This window comes from Vespula pensylvanica, chromosome 24 (genome assembly GCF_014466175.1).
Source record: "Vespula pensylvanica isolate Volc-1 chromosome 24, ASM1446617v1, whole genome shotgun sequence".
Classification (NCBI taxonomy): domain Eukaryota; kingdom Metazoa; phylum Arthropoda; class Insecta; order Hymenoptera; family Vespidae; genus Vespula; species Vespula pensylvanica.
Window position 1 is genome coordinate 869,181 of NC_057708.1, and position 18,290 is coordinate 887,470.

Consider the following 18,290-nt stretch of genomic DNA (forward strand, 5'->3'; position numbering starts at 1 on the left):
AAAAAATGAACAATTTTCATTCGGTGGATGTATTTATTTTTCGACGACGTTTAAAACGAACGTTTAACACATTTTTTTATTTCGCTTAAAACGTCTTCTTAGATTTCTAATTCGTTGAACTATATTTGATGATCCATCACGATTTTTTTGCTTTTTTTAATTTTTTATTAGGAACAACCAGATGAGATAGATTTTTGTACTTTATTTTCCTTTGTATGTTTTCATTTTTCTTTTCTTTTTTAACACAAGGCATACGTGGTTCTAGTTGTTGTTCTTCATTTAAAAAAGCTCATAATAAACATTAGTCATTAAAGATAATTAACAGGAAAAACAAAAATACACTATCATGTAACTGGGTTTACGTCGTGATAACGTAACAATATATAATTTTACGATTAGTCAATTATTTCCGACAAAAATCAAGCCATCTATCTCGAGAATCAAATTGATATGATGATTCATTTGTCTTTTCAATGACGTTATCGCAATATCTCATCGTACAGTAGATTATAAACATAACCTGTAAATACTATTGTTGTATTCTAAAAAACGTAATTATTTTTTGGTGGTCAATATTTTTAATAAATTATGATTTATTTAAAGAACAAGTAGAAAATTTGGAAGAGTTTATTTTATTTGTTAATCGAAAAACAAGCAAAGAGTGTTGTTCATGAATTTTATTAATAATTATCAATCCTATTTCAATCTATTAAAAATATTTGAAATATATATATATATATTTGATTGCATATACTATATTATACATTTATATATGTACAATAAAAATAAAGAGTTGAATAACTGATAATGATATTTTTATCTACTTAATATTTCTAATTAAATTTTCAGTTTTATATCATTTTAAAGAGGCAGCATGATTCAGAGGAGTACAATTTTTTCAAAGTGTTAGGTTAGACGACCGATCGTAAGCAAATTGCATCATCGTTCGTGGCTTTAACCTTCTGCGAATTCCCGTTTGGATTCTAAGAAGAGCAATGACTGTTTTCCCCTAAAGATTTTCCACTTCATTTATAAGTGTTTCAATCATTCTTAGAATACTTGCGTCATTTATACCGATTAGAAAACATTGAATTTAATTCGTTCATTAATTTATCGATACTGATAATACCGAGAATAGGAAGATTAAACGGAAAATTGGAATTTACGATCTTCTTGTAACATTCCTTGTTTTTCCTTTTTTTTTTTTTTATATGTTTTAATGAACGTATGAAAATAAAAAAGAAGCAAACAAATAAGAAAGGAAACGTGTGTGTGTGTGTGTGTGTGTGTGGTTAGTGGGATGTTACACCTGTTGCTTTTAAAACTATTTTTACAGATTCTTTTTCTTTTTTCTTTCTTTCATTGCCATTCGAAGATGGGTTTAATAGATGGAGTTGTAATCAGTCGATCTCAAAAAGAGTTGACTCGTTTCTAGCGGGAAGATGAGTTGTATTCAACCCGTTACTCGCTCCGTTACTTTTCCTCGTTTCGAATATCTTCGTCCTCGATTCGGTTTTCCTATGTGCGCGCGAGCACCAGCAAGTTTTACCGCCTGGACGACAACGTCAGTAACGTATGAATAAAGGGAGACGGTCCTTTATTTTTGGAAATTTTATATATATATATATCTATATCTATATATAAACAAAATGTTATTACGTTGTACAAAAATATTATTCTAATTACGTGTAAGATTACAATTACTTCCATAAGGAAAAAAAGTATACTGAATATTACGTAACAATTGCGGGAAGTAAATTGAAGGTTATAAACGTTCGAGTTGGCACGTATAAATTTTTATCGAATTATTTCCATGTCACAAAAAGAAAAAAATAAAAAGAGAGAGAGAGAGAGAGAGAAAGAGTTTTGATCACGATGTTTATTTCAAGAATATTATTATTTTTATTTAGGAACTCTTCGACGTTTGTGTTTTACGTCACAGTGACGTCACGCAAACGTGGCGGTATCGAATGATACAAAAATATCAGACACGATTCGTAAACAAACGTAAACGATAGATCTTTACCATTAATTTTTTTTCTTATTAAAACGATGCAATAAACGTAAATTATTGCGTAGTCCTGTAGAGATAAATACAGGAAAAAAAAATAATAAATTGAGCTTATGTTTGATTGGTAAGAGTCTTCGACCCGAGAGATACGCACTGTTCGTATTTACAAACAAAAGTCGCGTGTTCGTATACATTTATTCCACGCGCGTGCTTATATATATATATATATATATATATATATATATAAGCATACATACATATATATTTTATATATACATTTTCTATGTTTTTTTCCCATATAAATATATGTAGATATGTATGCACTTAGCTATATTTGATTGATCAATAAATAATGTCGAAATTTTTAATTAGAAAAATATATTACTGTTTACTCTGAAATATGTACTATTGAAAATTAACTACTATATTAGAAAAGAAATTAATTTATACAAAATAATATAGTGTTTTAAATAAAATTAAAAAGATAACGACAACGAGTTGATCAATAAGTGGCTGAAGAATTTTCATTAAAAAAAAATGAGATATTGTTTATTAGAAAAATTATTACCATTTATATGAATATAAATTATTGTCCTATCAGTAGTATTTTCATCGGATTTTTTTTCTGAGCTAGATATTCGAGACGTGTTTAAAACACTCGATGTGTCTTCCCTGGGTTTAGGCCAATGAACCCTGAGGACAAGTTTAAAGGTCGTTTGCCCTTAAGGCAATTCGTTTGTCGAACATGCTGTTTGTCACGTTCTGTTTTAGTCAAATTTCATTAAAGGAAAAAAATAACAAGAAAAGAAAAAGGAAAATGGGGACAAAAATCAAGAGAAATAAAAAGCGAAGAAAGCAAGAATATGAATAAATTATGTGCAATAATGTGGATAATTGTTGATCGAAATAAATTATTTGTAATTGATATGGTGGTGTTGTACCACCATATCAAAGTTTGAGACATTATGCGCGTAAAACGACAACGACTAGATATTTGATCTTTTAATCGATTAAAGTTAATTGTCTTGATAATTTTTTGTAATCAAATACACGCACACACACATTGTGTATTTTTCTTTGTCTGCTCTCGTTCTCTTTTGCCTTCTTGATCTGTTTTCTACATATATCACGTGATTCGATTTACTCAATTTCAAGATTACTTGTATGTGAATTTCATTGGATCACTCTATCGATTTTTATTTATAATATATATATATATATATATATATATATATATATATATATACGTATAAAAAAATATACAGATATATAAATTTACAATAAATTAACAACTCAAATATCAATTAATAGTCCACGTGACAACGTGATACATACTTTTTTTTTTGAATTGTATATCAAACGATATCATTCATGATCGATTGATAAATTAAAATGAATTCATTCAAATCGATCGATCAATGTTAATAGCAATTAATGATTTATCATGATAAGGGACTCAAAAGAAATTTATGAAATTATTACAAATTTGGGAATGAAAATGAAAAGTTCATGAAGAGTTAACGAAATGTTTAATTTCGAAATAAGATTAATTTTCGATTGAGATGCTTTCGAATTCGTAATAATGTCTTTTCTCTATGAGATTAAATCGGTATTAAGAATCGAAAAATATAATTTATCTGCGTGTACGATCACACACATACACATACATGTAAATAAAAAATAAATAAATAAATAAATTTGAATAAAAAATTTACTCTACGATATTATTTCATTTCTTAACCTTCATAATTAAGAATACATTGATTTCATATATACAAGACGTTCTAATATCTACAAAGAATTTAGATTTTTATTTTCTAAATATCAATACTTTTCTATTCATTTCGATAAGAACTTCTTGTATCGCAAATTGAAATAATCGAATTAAAAATGTCTTATACATTTAAAATTATCGTTATTTATTAACTTTAATTTTAGCTTATTTCTTTTTCTTTTTCTATTCCTTTCTCTTTTTATTTACGAATAATTTGAGATTCAAAGAGCGTGCGACTTTACCGATCGAGCGACTCGCAAATTTTCTTGGCGGGAATTTAAAACGTTTGAGACACTTGATGTTCACTTAACTTAATCGCAAATAAGAAAAAGAAAGAAAGAAAAGAAAAAGAAACGAAAGGGAAAAGAAAACAGAGAGAAAAAAAATAGGCAACGTATAAAATCCTTTCGAAATATTAGCGTAAATTTTGACTTTATTCGTTTCTTCTCCATCTCGACATAGGTACTTATATCCCAAGTGTATATGAACTTTGAAATTGGCAATGTGCCATAAGAAATGTACGCAATACTCCCGAGCAAAACCAACTTGCGTTCGCGAGATCAACACGCGTTACCGGGAAGAATAATTTTGGGAAGCTGCACGTTCGTAGCATGCCGGACGTTGCATGAACCTATCGAAAATGGTGCGTCTTCGTTTTGGATTGACACAGAAATAAGAAAAAGAAATATCGCAATCGAAATCATCTGGATTGAATAAAAATAATCGAAAAAATTTACGAACAAATTTGTTTATCTTTCTTCTTTTCTTTTATCTTTTTTCTCTTTCTCTCTTTTTCTTTTTCTTTTTTCTCTTTTTCTTTTTCTAACTCACGTAAAGCAAAACTATTAAAAAAATTAAAACGTTTTATTAGTTGTAATCGTCAAAGTATATCTTACATCGTAGTTATTTTTAACTTTTAACCGACCGCGTAACAATTCTCTCCAAACTTCACTTTATCGTCATTATCCCGAAGGAACACATCCGGTTAACACCATCGGCAAGAAACACAAAAAAGATAACACTTGCAATGTTTTTCGTATTTTTTATCGAATGAGTTTAAAGACCAGGATATAAGATGTCTCGTTTATGCAAACGAAGGGAACAATAAAATTGAAGAAGAAGAAGAAAAAATACATTAACGAGAAGTAACGAAAAAGAAAGTGAAGATTTTCGGTAAAATGGCGCCTGCAAATTTTCCTACGATATTAACAATAATTATGTCGTACACGATAGAACATAATTTACGTTTACATAAAGTAGTACAAAACAATAAATATTATAAATAAATGTATGAAACGTGATATTCGACTCTGACTCTGATACTTTGATGTTTCGTGTATAAATGTTTCAAAAAAAGAAAAGCGAAGAAAAGAAAAAAGAGCGGGAAATTCGAATTATTCTGTAGCACCGAAAAATGAATAAAAAAAAGAAAAAAAAAAAAAGTCAAACGGAACGAACGATTTAAAAAATTATCGCTATATACGACAACGATAAGTTTCTTCGCAAAGTACAAAGATAAATAAAATAAATTACTTACCATGTTCGTGACACCCATTTTCGTTGCATATCGGTGATAATTGAATCGTCATATCGGCAAAATCGGCCGCGTCCGCGGGATCCAATAACAATAATTCCAAGAAGGTTCCTTATCCTTTTGAACACTCTCGTAAAAAAAAAAAAAAAAAAAAAAGAAAAGAAAAGAAATAGATCCTTTTTCGTTACACTCTGTTGTCTCTTTCTCACTTCTTTTTTTATTCCTTTCTCTGTCTCTCTCTTCGAACTTAATACCCTTTCTATCTCTCATGAATGATAACAAATAAGATCTTTTTATTTATTTTTTTTCTTTCTTCAATCGTATTTCTTCTTCGTTCTTTTTTTCGTCGGGCTTTGTTAAATCCGTGACTAATCGAGTGAACAATTAAAAGTAGATCCAATAATTACCCTTCATATTTGATACTCGTAATCTTTTTTTTTTTCTTTCTTTCTTTCTTTTTAAGATACAACCGAAGTCAAAAACGACTTTAAATATCGTCGACTCGTACGGACTAAGATAAAACGAAACGAAACGAAACGAAATGAAATGAAATGAAATAAAATGAAAAAAGAAAAAAGGATAAAAGAAAAGAAAAAGAAAAGAAATTGAAGAGCGTATACGAATATATAACGTGCTCTATCACGACCGAGCTCTGGCATCATGATACTGACTCGCGAGTAACGTGTTCCCGCCGGCTTATGAAGAGCTCGTTTAGATTCGTGTGCGCATGTGTGCGGATTGAATGCAGTAACACGTGTTGCTGTATTTACATACACTCGTAAACTTTACGTACGCATATAGTCAACGCTCGTCATCGCGTTGAATCCTCGACGGACGGTTCTGCGATGATAACGGACCGATAACACACGTATACATCTCTAATACATAACACGAGACGAGTTTATAGAAGTCGGAGTTTAGAACCGAGTAAAAACCCAAATCATAATGCTTCTTCGTTCTCTTATTCGATCGTATTTACCTTATCTATGATTCAGAGAAATGACACGTTTTACCGATTTCTTTTATCACATGGATCTTCCCTCGATTCTTTTCTTTTTTTGTTCTACGATAATTAATTAAGTATTTAAAAATGTATGTTACGTTTCTCTTCTTTTTTTCTTTCTTTCTGTTTATTTTTTTTTTTTGATTTTTATATAACACACGCACACACATATTGTTTGCTTGAATATTAAAGGTAAAAATGGCGGTAATTTTTTATTACGTGAAAACCCAAATCAAAATGCTTTCCTATTATCTTATTCGAGCATTATTTACCTTACAAAGATCATTTACGTGTTATTAATCTTTTTTTTTCTTTCTTTTTTTTTTTATCTTGACGTGTATTTTTTAAGGTTTTGTTTTCTTTTTTCTTTCTTTCTTTCTTTTTTTTTTCTTTGTTTTTTTTTTTCTCTGATATATTAATTTGTATTTAAATATCTGTTATAATAACTTTCTTCTATTTTTGTTCTTTCTTTTCTCTTTTTTTCGAACAAATTATATCTTATACGTATGCATATATGTATGTGTTATTTATATACTTGTCTGTTATATTTTGAAAACTTATTGCGTCTGGGTTATTCGTTTTCTTTCTTCTTTTTTTTTTCTTTCTCATTATTAACATTATTATTTTTTCTTTTTTTTTTTTCCTTTTTTAAAAGTCACGTAAGCCGAATTTCATTAAGTTATAAAAAGGATATTGATTTTAGATTCTTCGATTATAATACAGGACTATAGTTGTCCTTGGGATATTAATTAAACGACGACATGTATGAAATACGATAGATAACTTTCATCGGATGAATAAAATAATTTCTTAAAAATGTGTACCTGATTAATTTGCAATATTTTTTTCTTTCAAATAAACCGCGTATTTTGTACTTATACATCTCTTACGTATTATACTTTTGAAAACATCATCGTTATATGATATATGTATATATCCAATTCGTTTTATTTTCTTTTTTTTCTCTTTTTTTTCTTTTTAAGTCACGTAATATGAATTTCATTGAATTATAAACAAAATTGATTTTAGATTCTTCGATCATAATATATAACTGTGTATATATATATATATATATATATACACACATATATATATATTGTTGTCCTTGAGATATTAACCAATGTGCATTAAATGGTTAATAAGAAAATGGTTCTTAATGAATATCAAATCTAGATTTATACGTGCTCATATTCTAATGTCGATTGTTCGAATGATTGTAATGTTAACTGTCTTTTTTCGATGGATCTTTTCATATACATATATTATATAAGATATTAATAACTTTAGCGATATTAAAAAGACTTATGTAAGAACGAAGCCAATGTTTCCTCGCGCGCGTCATGTTGTACACTGAATGTAGTGCTGCCATCTATCGATATATTACTAAACTTCGAGAAGCTTCGAACATAGCTATAAATAAAAACCAATTACGATTATCGACATCGATTTTTCCGTTTTTCTTTTTTTTTTCCCCCTTTTTCTTCATGTACGTCTACAACTTCACTATAATTAAATTCTCCGTAAATAAATATATGTTCTCTTATTTTGTTAAAATGTAATTCTTTTTCCCCGATCTCCATGTAAATTTGATTTCTTACATTTTCATGATAATACTGTTGTAATCAAATCGAAATAATATTACTACGAGTTACGAAATTAAGAAAAAAAAAAAAAAATTAATAATAATAATAATATGCCTGGACGTCAGAAAACAGGAACGAAAAATGGAAAAATGGGAAGAAGTCGACCATCGTCACCATCAGGAGCACACCCGCCACCGTCTCGTCAACAACGGGGGTGAGTAATTATTTTACGTCAAAGCTTTACTAAACATCTCAAACTCAGTGTACTATAAAAAGCACATTTTACGTGATATCGTGCAACGATTTCTTAAGATTTGCAACGTCATATCGATGATGTTGTCAAGAAATTGCGCTTGAAAAAATTCCGATTGGAGAAACTAAGAAAGTCAATTGCGAGTTTATTTATCAATATCATTGATTAAAATATATTAATATTATTCGGACGATAAATCGAAATTCCCGCCATATTGTGACGACAGTCATTTTGATATCGATGCGTTATTCAGTTTCCCGTTTCGCTTCGGTCTTTCTGGAATTTTCAGGAAGCCAAAGAGTATTGAATGCGCATGCGCATTTGTCGTATATTTCGTATTGCGTAACAGATTTTCAGCAAATAACGTCCATTGCTGAGAACGGTATTAGCAAGTGAAACGTTTCAAAGTGAAGACGTACGTTATCTTGCGCTTACGAGAAGTATAAAACTAAACGTTGTAAAGATGCCACGACGTGGACGAGCATCGGGTCCTCCGCCAAGGAGGTAAGTCGATATTTTTCTTCTTTTTCTTAATTAGATATTTATTTATTCGTCTATATAATAAAAAATTTGATAATTAAATATCTATATCGTATTTGTTGTTGCATCTCAAGGTTTCTTTGTTACGTAGAATAACCAAAAATTATAACGTTATTTGAGATGTATGTGTGCGTGTATATATATATATATATATTAATTTATTTTCAATGAACTTGGATATTTGATATCTTTATCTATATATATATATTTTTTAATTTTTTATTATAGAGTAAGGGCAGCATCACCAAAGAGAGCCGCAGCACCACCAAGGGCTGCAGCAGTACAAGCAGCTCATCCTCCAGCACATGCTGCTCCAGCAACACCAATGGTTGCTCAACCAGCAGCTCAACAGCCATCTCTCATGGGACAAATGGCTGCCACTGCTGGAGGAGTAGCCATTGGATCGGCTGTTGGTCACACCATTGGTCATGCCGTGACTGGATTATTCAGCGGAAGTTCGAACGAAGCAGCAGCTCCTGTTCAAGCACAGAGTCCTTCAATTTCTGCACCAGCTAACGGAGCTTGTTCCTGGGAAGTTAAGCAATTCTTGGAATGTGCTAGGAACCAATCTGATCTTTCTCTTTGTGAAGGTTTCAATGAAGCTCTTCGTCAATGCAAAACTGCTAACAGTAAGTTTTTGAGAATATGCGTTAAAGATTACAGTTAGAATTACTTTAATGCGTGCATTTGTTATTTTTCAGATATGATCTAATGTGGATCTAAACTTAACCAATTGGCAGTATAAAAATTATCAATAGAGTTACTTAGAAATCGATTATGCAAAGAATATTCTATATTATATACGAATGTAATTGTCTGTATGTTCATCTATTATGTATCGAATAAAACCAAATTAGTCACATATAAATATAGTCAAGATTTAGGCCAGATACAGAAATAAAATAAGTTTCATCGTACTGTTCTTTTTTAAATATCTATGATTTAATTCTTATTAAATTTCCATCTATGTAAGTCTACGAGATTATTGTCAATGAATAAAACATCTTAATTTAATTGATGTAGTACTTTTTTTAAACCTTAAGACATAGGTATTAGAAATAAATCAATTGTTGCAGACCAGACATTATAATTGTGCAATCACGAAAGCAGCCTGGAATGTTTGGACATATAGCAGGAACAGCTGCAGGTGTAGCTGCGGTGAATATGAATGAATTTAGAATATATTGAACAATTAAAATCATAATACAAAAGATATTTTTTTATCAGGGCACGGTGATCGGTGATAAAATTTCTGGTCGTAACGAACCTGCTGCGTCTAATGAATCTATACCAGTTGATCCTGCTAATCCTTGCAGATATGAGGAAGAACAAGTTTTAGATTGTATGCAGAATCAAACAAATTTACAAACTTGTGAAGTACATAAAAAAGCATTATTGGATTGCAAACATAAACATAGTATGATTTTAATAGATATACATTTCTTTTAATAGATTATTATTATTATTGTTATTACTATAACAAATGCCTCGTTATAACATAATCCATCTCTTTACAGATATTAGATGAAGACCAAGTTATATTATATGTCACATATATGAAGACAAGAGAAAAATAATTCTAAAATTGTATTCTATATAAATAAAACCAAGCAAAGAATTCGTTTTATTGTATTTTTAAAAACTAATCCTACTTCTTTTATACTGTCCATTTAAAAAATTAAATATTTCTCATAAAAGTACCTTATTGATAATTGATTGAAGGCAGTTTGTATTGTTTGTAGGTATACTACAACTACACAAGATCGTAAAACAAATCCTATAAACCCTAAAAGTTCGACTGGTAATTTTCAAAATATAGCTAGTACTGCTGCAGGAGTAGCTGCTGGTTCTGTAGTAGTAAGTAAATTTATTTGACAAAAATTGTATTCTACAGTATCATTGATTCATTTCTTATCAATGACAGGGTCATGTTATTGGAAATGTATTATCTAGTGGTATAGGACATGGAAATTCTGTGAATGCAGGATCGTCTTCCGATTATTCAAACGTAACCGAAGAGATATGCTCGCCAGAAATTCGACAATTTTTTGAGTGTGCTTCAAAGAACGAAGACCTTGATACTTGTAAAAGCTTTCACAACACTTGGTTTGAGTGTCAAAAAAGATACAGTCAACATCGTTCGCAAGCTTAACATTAAAATATTTCGTAAGATGCTTCAATGACATACCAAGAAGAGTTGATAATAATTTAGATCTGCCATTTAAAGGTAATGAATAATTGTTATATAATGAATAAATAGATTACAATTTTCGATAGGAGTAAATAAAGCTATTGTATAAGTAATAATGTGTGTTGCAGCAATAGTAACCTCTTAATTATACCAACAATAATGATTTATGAACATATTTTATTAACTTAATGCGCTTCTTGAGATGGGTTTTCTTTTGAACAAAGGGGGCAGTTAAATGTGCGAGAAAAAACATATGGTAGACTATCTTTTTTCTGTATTTAGGACACGCATCACCATGAAGCCAGCAACTGTGGCTGCTGCGATCCCTAAACCAGCCTTCCACCAGACTACAGAGTCTTGTTGTATCAGGCCAAATTGGTTTAAATGTCTGTAATGTAGAAGATACAGAATTTATAAGAACATTAGAAAAGAATAAGAATATTAATGCCTTAGTATAAAACAACCCTCACCACATTCCGATATTTCAAACGTTGAAGATATGATATTTGAATGATAAATTTTGTTGCATGTACATCTACTACATTCATGATTTAATCTATCTATCCATCGAATATAAACAAACATACATACAAATATATAAATGTGGTAACATGATTTTTGAGTTATTTTTAAAAGTTTTTTTTTTTAATTAGAATGATAAGATTATAGAAATTTTATTTAAATATATGTCTATAAAATAAGCAGAAAACTTGATAAGATTTATATAAAAATGATTAGATTTACCGCTGAAATTTATTAAACTGATATGAGAAAGTGATTAATTAAGCTAGATATCAAACACGATTAAAAGAGCGTGTTGCATATTTTTAGTTATATTAGACATATAAAATATTATTTTTCTCTGCACTAGAGAGAATATAGCAAAAAAAAAAAGAAACAAATTTAATTATGAGATTGATGAATGATTTAATAGTATTAGTCATAATACGAAGATATATCACATGCTCATGCTTAAAAAGATAAAAACATAAATATAAAAGTATAAAAATTGATTAAAATTTGAAATCATGCTGTGTTTCAGAAACTATAATACAAAAGAAACCTTGTAAAAGAACTCCACCATTGAGTGGGTGAGGGTTTGACAAACAACATGTGGACCATACGCCTCAAAGGGCTGAAAAGAGTATCATGTCTTTGTTATGAGAATTTTTTTCGTGCGAATGCAAAACTAGTTTGAGCAAATCGACCCCAATGCAATAATCATAATAAATTGATAATTCGCATAATAACGTGCAATGAAAAATAAAGCATTTTCTAACTAACGTGACATCTAATGTGATTCACGATTTGCTCATAAGCTTATATTTATGTGTGTAAAGAAAATCCAGACCAACCTGTGTCTATAAAATAATACCCACGCTGGTTGAAAGCGGCTAAACACGAAATTTCTTCTTGTTAGTTTCTAACATTCATTTAACCATTCGCACTTATAAATTAATATATTTAATCATTTTTTTAAAATAGGAAGGAATTATAATTACTTAAAAAAAAAAGAAAGAAAGAAAAAAAAAAAGAAAAACAAGATTTTAGAGACTAGATTGAATTTTGGAGACTAGTAGAAGACATAATTTCATTGAATGATATAATTAAGTACTTTGTTTCTTTTTTAAATTGCTTTAATCATTAACAGAGAGTGTATATTGAATTTTTTAATTCCTGTTATATATATATATATATATATATATATATATATATATATCCAATGTTCTCAAAATAAGAAGATTATTAAACTTACGGAAATGCTGCCATCGTTGCTAATTTAACAAATATTTCTCGTCGTACAGCCCTAGACACGCTATAAGGTTGTGGTGGCATCAACTTGTACTTACTGCAAAAACTTGTTGGTTGAAGTAAATATTCTTGCTTTACTTCAGCAAGATCACTTTTATTAGCTATTATTAAAACTGGTATTTTACTATCTGCGAAGTATTTCTATAAAATAATTTTTCAATTATTATATTTACATCTAAATATAGAAAACATTTTTGCAATACTTACAATATAAATTCGTGCAATATATTCAAATGATTTAGGATTAGCTGTATCATAAACAAGAGCTGCAGCATCACATTGTATTTGCGTAGGTGTTAAAGCATCCTGGACATTTAATATATTAATATCCTTTAGAATTATTGTCTTTTCTTGACCATATACATGAACCGTGTTGACGGTAACATGAGCAGTTAAAGGTATTATTGCATCTGTTAATTTCTAAAATGATATTTGGACATATAATATTTTTAATATTACATCATATATCCGAACAATGCATAAAGAATATATTATAAAGTAATAAATACAATGTACCTCCAATTTAGGATCCACAAAACTTCTGCAAAGAGTCGTTTTACCACTATTTTTTTGACCAATTACATGACACGTGTAAACATTTCGACTGGACTGTTTCTTTGCTAAATCTAATTTTTTCTCACGCGTAACTAAAACAGCGCTTGTTTGACATTCATTATTATACATATTATAACCAAGGTATGCCATATATTCTAATGTTTTTCTAACATTCGTAATTGTCAGTAATGCCCACTGACACATGTAGCCTTGAAAAGTAATCCAGCCTTTTTCATTAGTCGGCACTGTGTGCTTATATTCATCACCCCATGGTGGACTCAAGCAACGTGAAAATAATGAATCTACTTCTGGCGGAGATAAAGCCCCATCACGATCTCGATCATGTTGCATAAATAGTAATGTTAAAAACTCTTGTCCCTTGTGCGATAACTCAGTTGTGCAACCAGAAGGAACTTTCAATCTATATATGTGAAAAAACATAATGATAAAAATTTTCATTATAGTTACCGAGATATTTTATATAATTTCTATATATATATTTTTTTATTTACGGTGGATGTATATAATCCTTAGACATTTGTAGTTCATTATCGTAGCCAAATTTTCTTAATACAGCCCATGTTGTTTCATTTCTTCCACGTTGAATAAATAAGCACTGGAGATACATAAAACCTATTCAAATGAAGAAGTTGTTTATTTTTAAATTCTCCACAAGTCAGTAAAGGTATACACTTTTTGAAAGTATACCTTTCATAGTTACACAACCATTACAAATTCCATCGTGAATATTTTTCGACAATACAGCCTTTACATCTTCAAGTACTTGCGGTTGTAGAGGAGTATTAAAACACCACTGTTGAAATGCATTTAACTCCATATCGTTTAACAGGCCATCATTGTCTAAATCACATATCTACCAATTCAAAAAAAAAAAATTATTTTTATAAACTATAATTTACTAAAATCATTACTTAAAATTACATAATTAATAAAATTATTTAAATAACATTTGAAACAAATAAAATCTAACCTTAAAAATTCTTTGGAGAGCGGTTTTACATTCTTCTGTAAGCTAAAAAGTTTTGAATCATTAAAATAATGTTTTCTAATTCTGATGTCTAATAAATCAAAAGAAAAATTAATACCTCTTGCATATCATAATTATAAAGAGGAGTAGTTGGATGCAGGACAGCTTTTTGTGCATAGTAAAATGTTTCGGATACATTTTGTAGTGTTTTAGCTGAACACTGAAACAAGTAGTACATTTATGTGTACATTATACTACAAATATAAATATTCTAACAATAAGTGAAAAACTTTACCTCTATACAACTTTCAATTTCTGAAAATTCCTTCATTATTGGATAAACAGCCTGCAAAAGATATATCTTATAGATTCAAAACCTAATACGATTCTTAAACATATAACAGACCTCTATAGTAGAATAATCAACCAAATCAATTTTATTTCCAACAAGAACGACTGGACATCTGGTACTGGTAGAACATCGTCTGATAAGAGGTAACCAATACGTAGCTGCCTTATCAAGAGTATCTTCATCTTCGACAGAATAAACTACACATATTACATGAGCTTTTTGTATTTCTTCAGCCAATTGATCGTCCGTTTGTTCGGCAGCTAAACGTCAACAAGAATAAATGAATGTATTGTAAAAATGAATAGAAATAGAAATAGAAATAGAAATATTCATTCTAAGCAAAGATTCTATCTACCAGAATAATCAACGATGTGAGTCGGTACTTGTTCAGGAGTCACATCAGCAGGTATAGTGATCTCTTCAGCTTTGCTAGGTACATCCTCAGCATATTCTTCGCTCACAAGAGATAATATCAATGATGTTTTACCAACGCCGCGTTCACCGATCAACAAAATTCTTACGCTACGTTTCGGTGTCACTACACGTTGCACCATCTTTGTTAATAGAAATTTATCGTGAATCTAGACACGGTCTTTCACCGCTTAAACTTTTTCGATTGACATTTTGTTAGTGTTCTTGTTCATCTTCCTAAGACTCATAACCTATAAAAAATCTTCGACTCGGTCGTTTTTATCAATCCGTTTACGTTGTACTCCTTCTTGTCGAATAGATTCAAAGTATAATCGTACGAGAAATCTTAACATAACATTTTATCTCCGAATAACTAATCACCCTTTGGAAAATCTTTCGCACAAACTCTCTTCGCTCGACTTCTTTCAGGCACACGCGAACGCAAAGCAAAAAAAAAGTCAGTTTCACCCGCGGCGACTGAACTTGCGCTTCGAGGGTGGCCGTTTCAAGGTTACGTTCTCACAAACCTCGAATGACAAGTATACGTATAGGATATAACGCACGTGCGCGCGACAAAATCATGCTCATGTCGCATTCAACCGAGACCGGCTGGTTCGATTTCATAACGAAAGGAAAAAAAAAATAAAAAAATAAATAAATAAAATATTTAGTGACGATGACAGTGACGATGACGACGACGACGACGACGACGACGACGACGACGACGACAACGACGATCTTACGTATTCTCTACTTCACATGTTTATTCTTAGATTTATCGGTTGATTCATCTCATGCTTACTAATCGTAGTTCTAAATCTGAAATAATATTCCATTATATTAGAAAGTTCTTATTCCTTAATTTATAAAACTTATTTAACGTACGAGTTTTCAATACTTATCGTTGAAACGGACTTATCCTGTAATAACAATAAAATATCTCGATGATTAGGTTATAATTGTTCATTCGATCTATATTCATTTTATATATGCTTTATTAAAGATATATGAGGAAGGAAATAAAAAAAAAAAAAAAGAAGAAATAGTGAAAAAGATACTTTGATTGTATGAAAGCATTATTAAATATATATGTGTGTGTGTGTGTGTGTGTGTATGTACGTAGAATGCACGCGTAGCATAAACACGTATATTACGTAATACATATAGAAAGTCAAACGTATCGATACAATTCCTTTCTTTTTCTTATTGTAATATTTTATAATGCCTTTATCATATTACCTTGTATCAAGTAATTGGATTTTTTAAGTACTAATTAATTGTTGTTAAAAATTGTACAAATTCTAGAAAAATTGTATCTATATCCCTTTTTAACATATAAAATGAACGATCGAAACGTTGATAATTTACCATTAGAAATGACGATTACTTACCATTCGAAATGTCGATAACTAGCCATCCGGAATATTAATACGCTCATTGGATAATTCTACTATTTAATTTAAAAAGAAGCGATCCTCGTTAACGACCGTTCGCCATCTTTCGTTTGAAGAATGAATTTTTCGACTTCAACGACATCTGTGGACAAAATGTGAACTACGATTGTAAGAATGATCGTGAACAACTTGGTCGGTAATAATTTTTTTTCATCGCATTTAACGCGGATACTACAAGTGTTCTATAATAATTATTTATTTTAATAACATTATTTCTCAACAAATTTGTAACAGAATAGGTTGAATAAAAAATTAGATAAAATAGCAAATTAGAATATCTTATAAACTTCTCTACGAAATCATTTCAAAATTATACTACATCCGATTAATACAATTAACAATATAAATATATATATATATATATATATATATATATATGCATAATTGACAATATAAATTATAAGTATTGCAATGTTTATTCATATAAAATATATAAATATATATAATATACAATTTTAAATTAAATATCAAATATAAGTATTTCAATATAACACACGTAATTTATTTATAAAATATAAGTATTTCGATAAGATCGAAAAGATTTTGCAAAAAATAGGATATGCAGCCATTCGCCCGATAGTACTTGCTTTATAAAATTCAAATATAAATTTCGATATATCCCAAGTACTATCGACCCAGGTCCCACCGCGTGGAGGTAGCTGCATCTGGGGACCCACGAGCTAACGGGGACTCTACTCTAAGATTCGCGTGACCGGCGTGATCAAATAATCGGCGTTCTGTAAAACGAAGTCCTCGGTAGGACTTTTAATCGCGCCCGACACTCCCGTGAGTGTTAGAATAACGGTGACTCTAATTCGCGTTCGCGGCGTTCTATGCACTCACCAAGAATTCAGGTAGCTAACTGGAGGAGAGTCAGTCCACGCTTACAGATAGCAAACCATTCTACTCGGTAGTACATAAACCAACACACGACCGGTCATTTATTCGTCTTAGCAATCAAACGAAGTTCATTATCGCGTCCGAGAACACCACACCTGTGCCCGCCGACACACGCACGAGTGTTCTTCCTATCCTACCCGTATTCGCGGTTAACAATTCGCGGTTGAAACGATCCATTCGACGATACATCGCACCTGCGTCGATATATCGAAATCTATGAAGAGGAGGAGAAGTAGAAGAGAAAGAAAAGAAAGGAAAGCTTGGACATGCGCGCACGTGAAATATAGAAGATAGAATTCAGAAGAAAAGAAAGAAAGGATGTCTGGAAAGTATAATAAAAGACAAGCACGTGTGAAAACGATGATGAAATAGAAAAGAGAAGATAGATGTACAATACTCGACGAAAATTCAACTACGTAAATCAAGCTCGATTTTTCAGTACTGAAAGGAGATCCGCACAGAAGCCCACGCCCATGAGCCCAACCCATGGGACCCATCCGAGAGAAACCATAATAATTAATCTCGATTAATTAATACATTATGCGAAAGATGCGAAAGATGTAAGAAACCATGCGAAATGTAATTTGGAATTACATGGAAAAGATTTTGGAAAAGATTTAAAAATATGCAGCCATTAGCTCGATAATACTTATATCATATAAGATTTTGACATACCGCAAGTATTACCGACCCAGGTCACACCTCGTGGAGGTTGCTGCATGTGGAGACCCACGGACTAACGGGGATTCTACTCTAAAATCCACGATCCGAGATGCCTTTCCGCTTCGGGAGCTTCGAGCTTCTCAGCAAACTGGAGATGTGTAAAACCCCGCTTACAGAATGCTCCACCGTCCACACCGTCGGCTTCAGACATTTCGGGACACGACCGGTCGTGTCTATATTTCGATTTCAAAAATCAAAACGTAGTC

The 18,290-nt window shown here is 30.6% G+C and overlaps 4 protein-coding genes across 13 annotated transcripts in view; 2 read left to right on the forward strand and 2 right to left on the reverse strand.

The window, feature by feature from the left end:
- LOC122636958 (transducin beta-like protein 2) overlaps positions 1–7,351 on the reverse strand; it is a 50,354-nt gene extending 43,003 nt beyond the window's left edge. The window contains exons 1-2 of one of the 4 annotated variants that reach the window (XM_043828682.1): positions 7,147–7,351; positions 5,323–5,578 (exon numbers count right to left, since the gene is read on the reverse strand). In XM_043828682.1, the coding sequence (XP_043684617.1) occupies positions 5,323–5,374 (52 nt within the window). In that variant the 5' untranslated portion in view covers positions 5,375–5,578; positions 7,147–7,351. Of the gene's footprint in view, positions 1–5,322; positions 5,831–6,112; positions 6,648–7,146 lie in introns of those variants that run through there. The other 3 variants (XM_043828680.1, XM_043828681.1, XM_043828684.1) reach the window with 3 other exon arrangements.
- A 439-nt stretch (positions 7,352–7,790) lies between these two features.
- The window catches only part of LOC122636966 (coiled-coil-helix-coiled-coil-helix domain-containing protein 10, mitochondrial-like), a 21,455-nt gene continuing 10,955 nt past the window's right edge, over positions 7,791–18,290 (forward strand). The window contains exons 1-4 of one of the 5 annotated variants that reach the window (XR_006329097.1): positions 7,791–8,119; positions 10,441–10,555; positions 10,623–10,925; positions 11,172–13,039. Coding sequence is in view for 4 of the 5 variants with exons in the window: in XM_043828697.1 (XP_043684632.1) it covers positions 8,016–8,119; positions 10,441–10,555; positions 10,623–10,850 (447 nt within the window). In the remaining variant the exon portion in view is untranslated. Of the gene's footprint in view, positions 8,120–9,774; positions 9,857–9,925; positions 11,003–11,171; positions 13,040–18,290 lie in introns of those variants that run through there. The other 4 variants (XM_043828700.1, XM_043828699.1, XM_043828698.1 and 1 more) reach the window with 4 other exon arrangements.
- LOC122636965 (coiled-coil-helix-coiled-coil-helix domain-containing protein 10, mitochondrial) lies at positions 8,470–9,712 on the forward strand. Its single transcript, XM_043828696.1, has 3 exons — positions 8,470–8,662; positions 8,927–9,327; positions 9,400–9,712. The coding sequence occupies exons 1-3, from the start codon at positions 8,622–8,624 to the stop codon at positions 9,408–9,410; spliced, it is 453 nt and encodes a 150-aa protein (XP_043684631.1). The 5' UTR covers positions 8,470–8,621; the 3' UTR covers positions 9,411–9,712.
- Positions 10,546–16,028, reverse strand: LOC122636960 (mitochondrial Rho GTPase). 3 transcript variants are annotated; one of them, XM_043828687.1, is made up of 14 exons: positions 15,893–16,028; positions 14,952–15,826; positions 14,651–14,856; positions 14,540–14,590; positions 14,363–14,464; positions 14,248–14,289; positions 13,965–14,130; positions 13,769–13,889; positions 13,218–13,677; positions 12,909–13,121; positions 12,646–12,842; positions 12,245–12,283; positions 11,953–12,024; positions 10,546–11,277 (listed from the first exon to the last, which is right to left on the reverse strand). In XM_043828687.1, the coding sequence occupies exons 2-14, from the start codon at positions 15,148–15,150 to the stop codon at positions 11,151–11,153; spliced, it is 1,995 nt and encodes a 664-aa protein (XP_043684622.1). In that variant the 5' UTR covers positions 15,151–15,826; positions 15,893–16,028; the 3' UTR covers positions 10,546–11,150. The 3 variants fall into 3 exon arrangements, with proteins under 3 accessions (XP_043684622.1, XP_043684623.1, XP_043684624.1); XM_043828688.1 differs by lacking the exon at positions 11,953–12,024 and having other exon boundaries at positions 15,893–16,027; XM_043828689.1 differs by lacking the exons at positions 11,953–12,024; positions 12,245–12,283 and having other exon boundaries at positions 15,893–16,027.

Excerpts from the sequence above, each read along its gene's own strand:
- LOC122636965 (XM_043828696.1), top strand. The coding sequence starts at position 8,622 with ATGCCACGACGTGGACGAGCATCGGGTCCTCCGCCAAGGAG. Across the intron at positions 8,663-8,926 it reads TCGGGTCCTCCGCCAAGGAG|AGTAAGGGCAGCATCACCAA; the intron begins GTAAGTCGATAT and ends TTTTTATTATAG.
- LOC122636960 (XM_043828687.1), bottom strand. The coding sequence starts at position 15,150 with ATGGTGCAACGTGTAGTGACACCGAAACGTAGCGTAAGAATTTTGTTG. Across the intron at positions 13,890-13,964 it reads TGGTTGTGTAACTATGAAAG|GTTTTATGTATCTCCAGTGC; the intron begins GTATACTTTCAA and ends TCATTTGAATAG. Across the intron at positions 12,025-12,244 it reads GTATTATTTTATAGACACAG|CCCTTTGAGGCGTATGGTCC; the intron begins GTTGGTCTGGAT and ends TACTCTTTTCAG.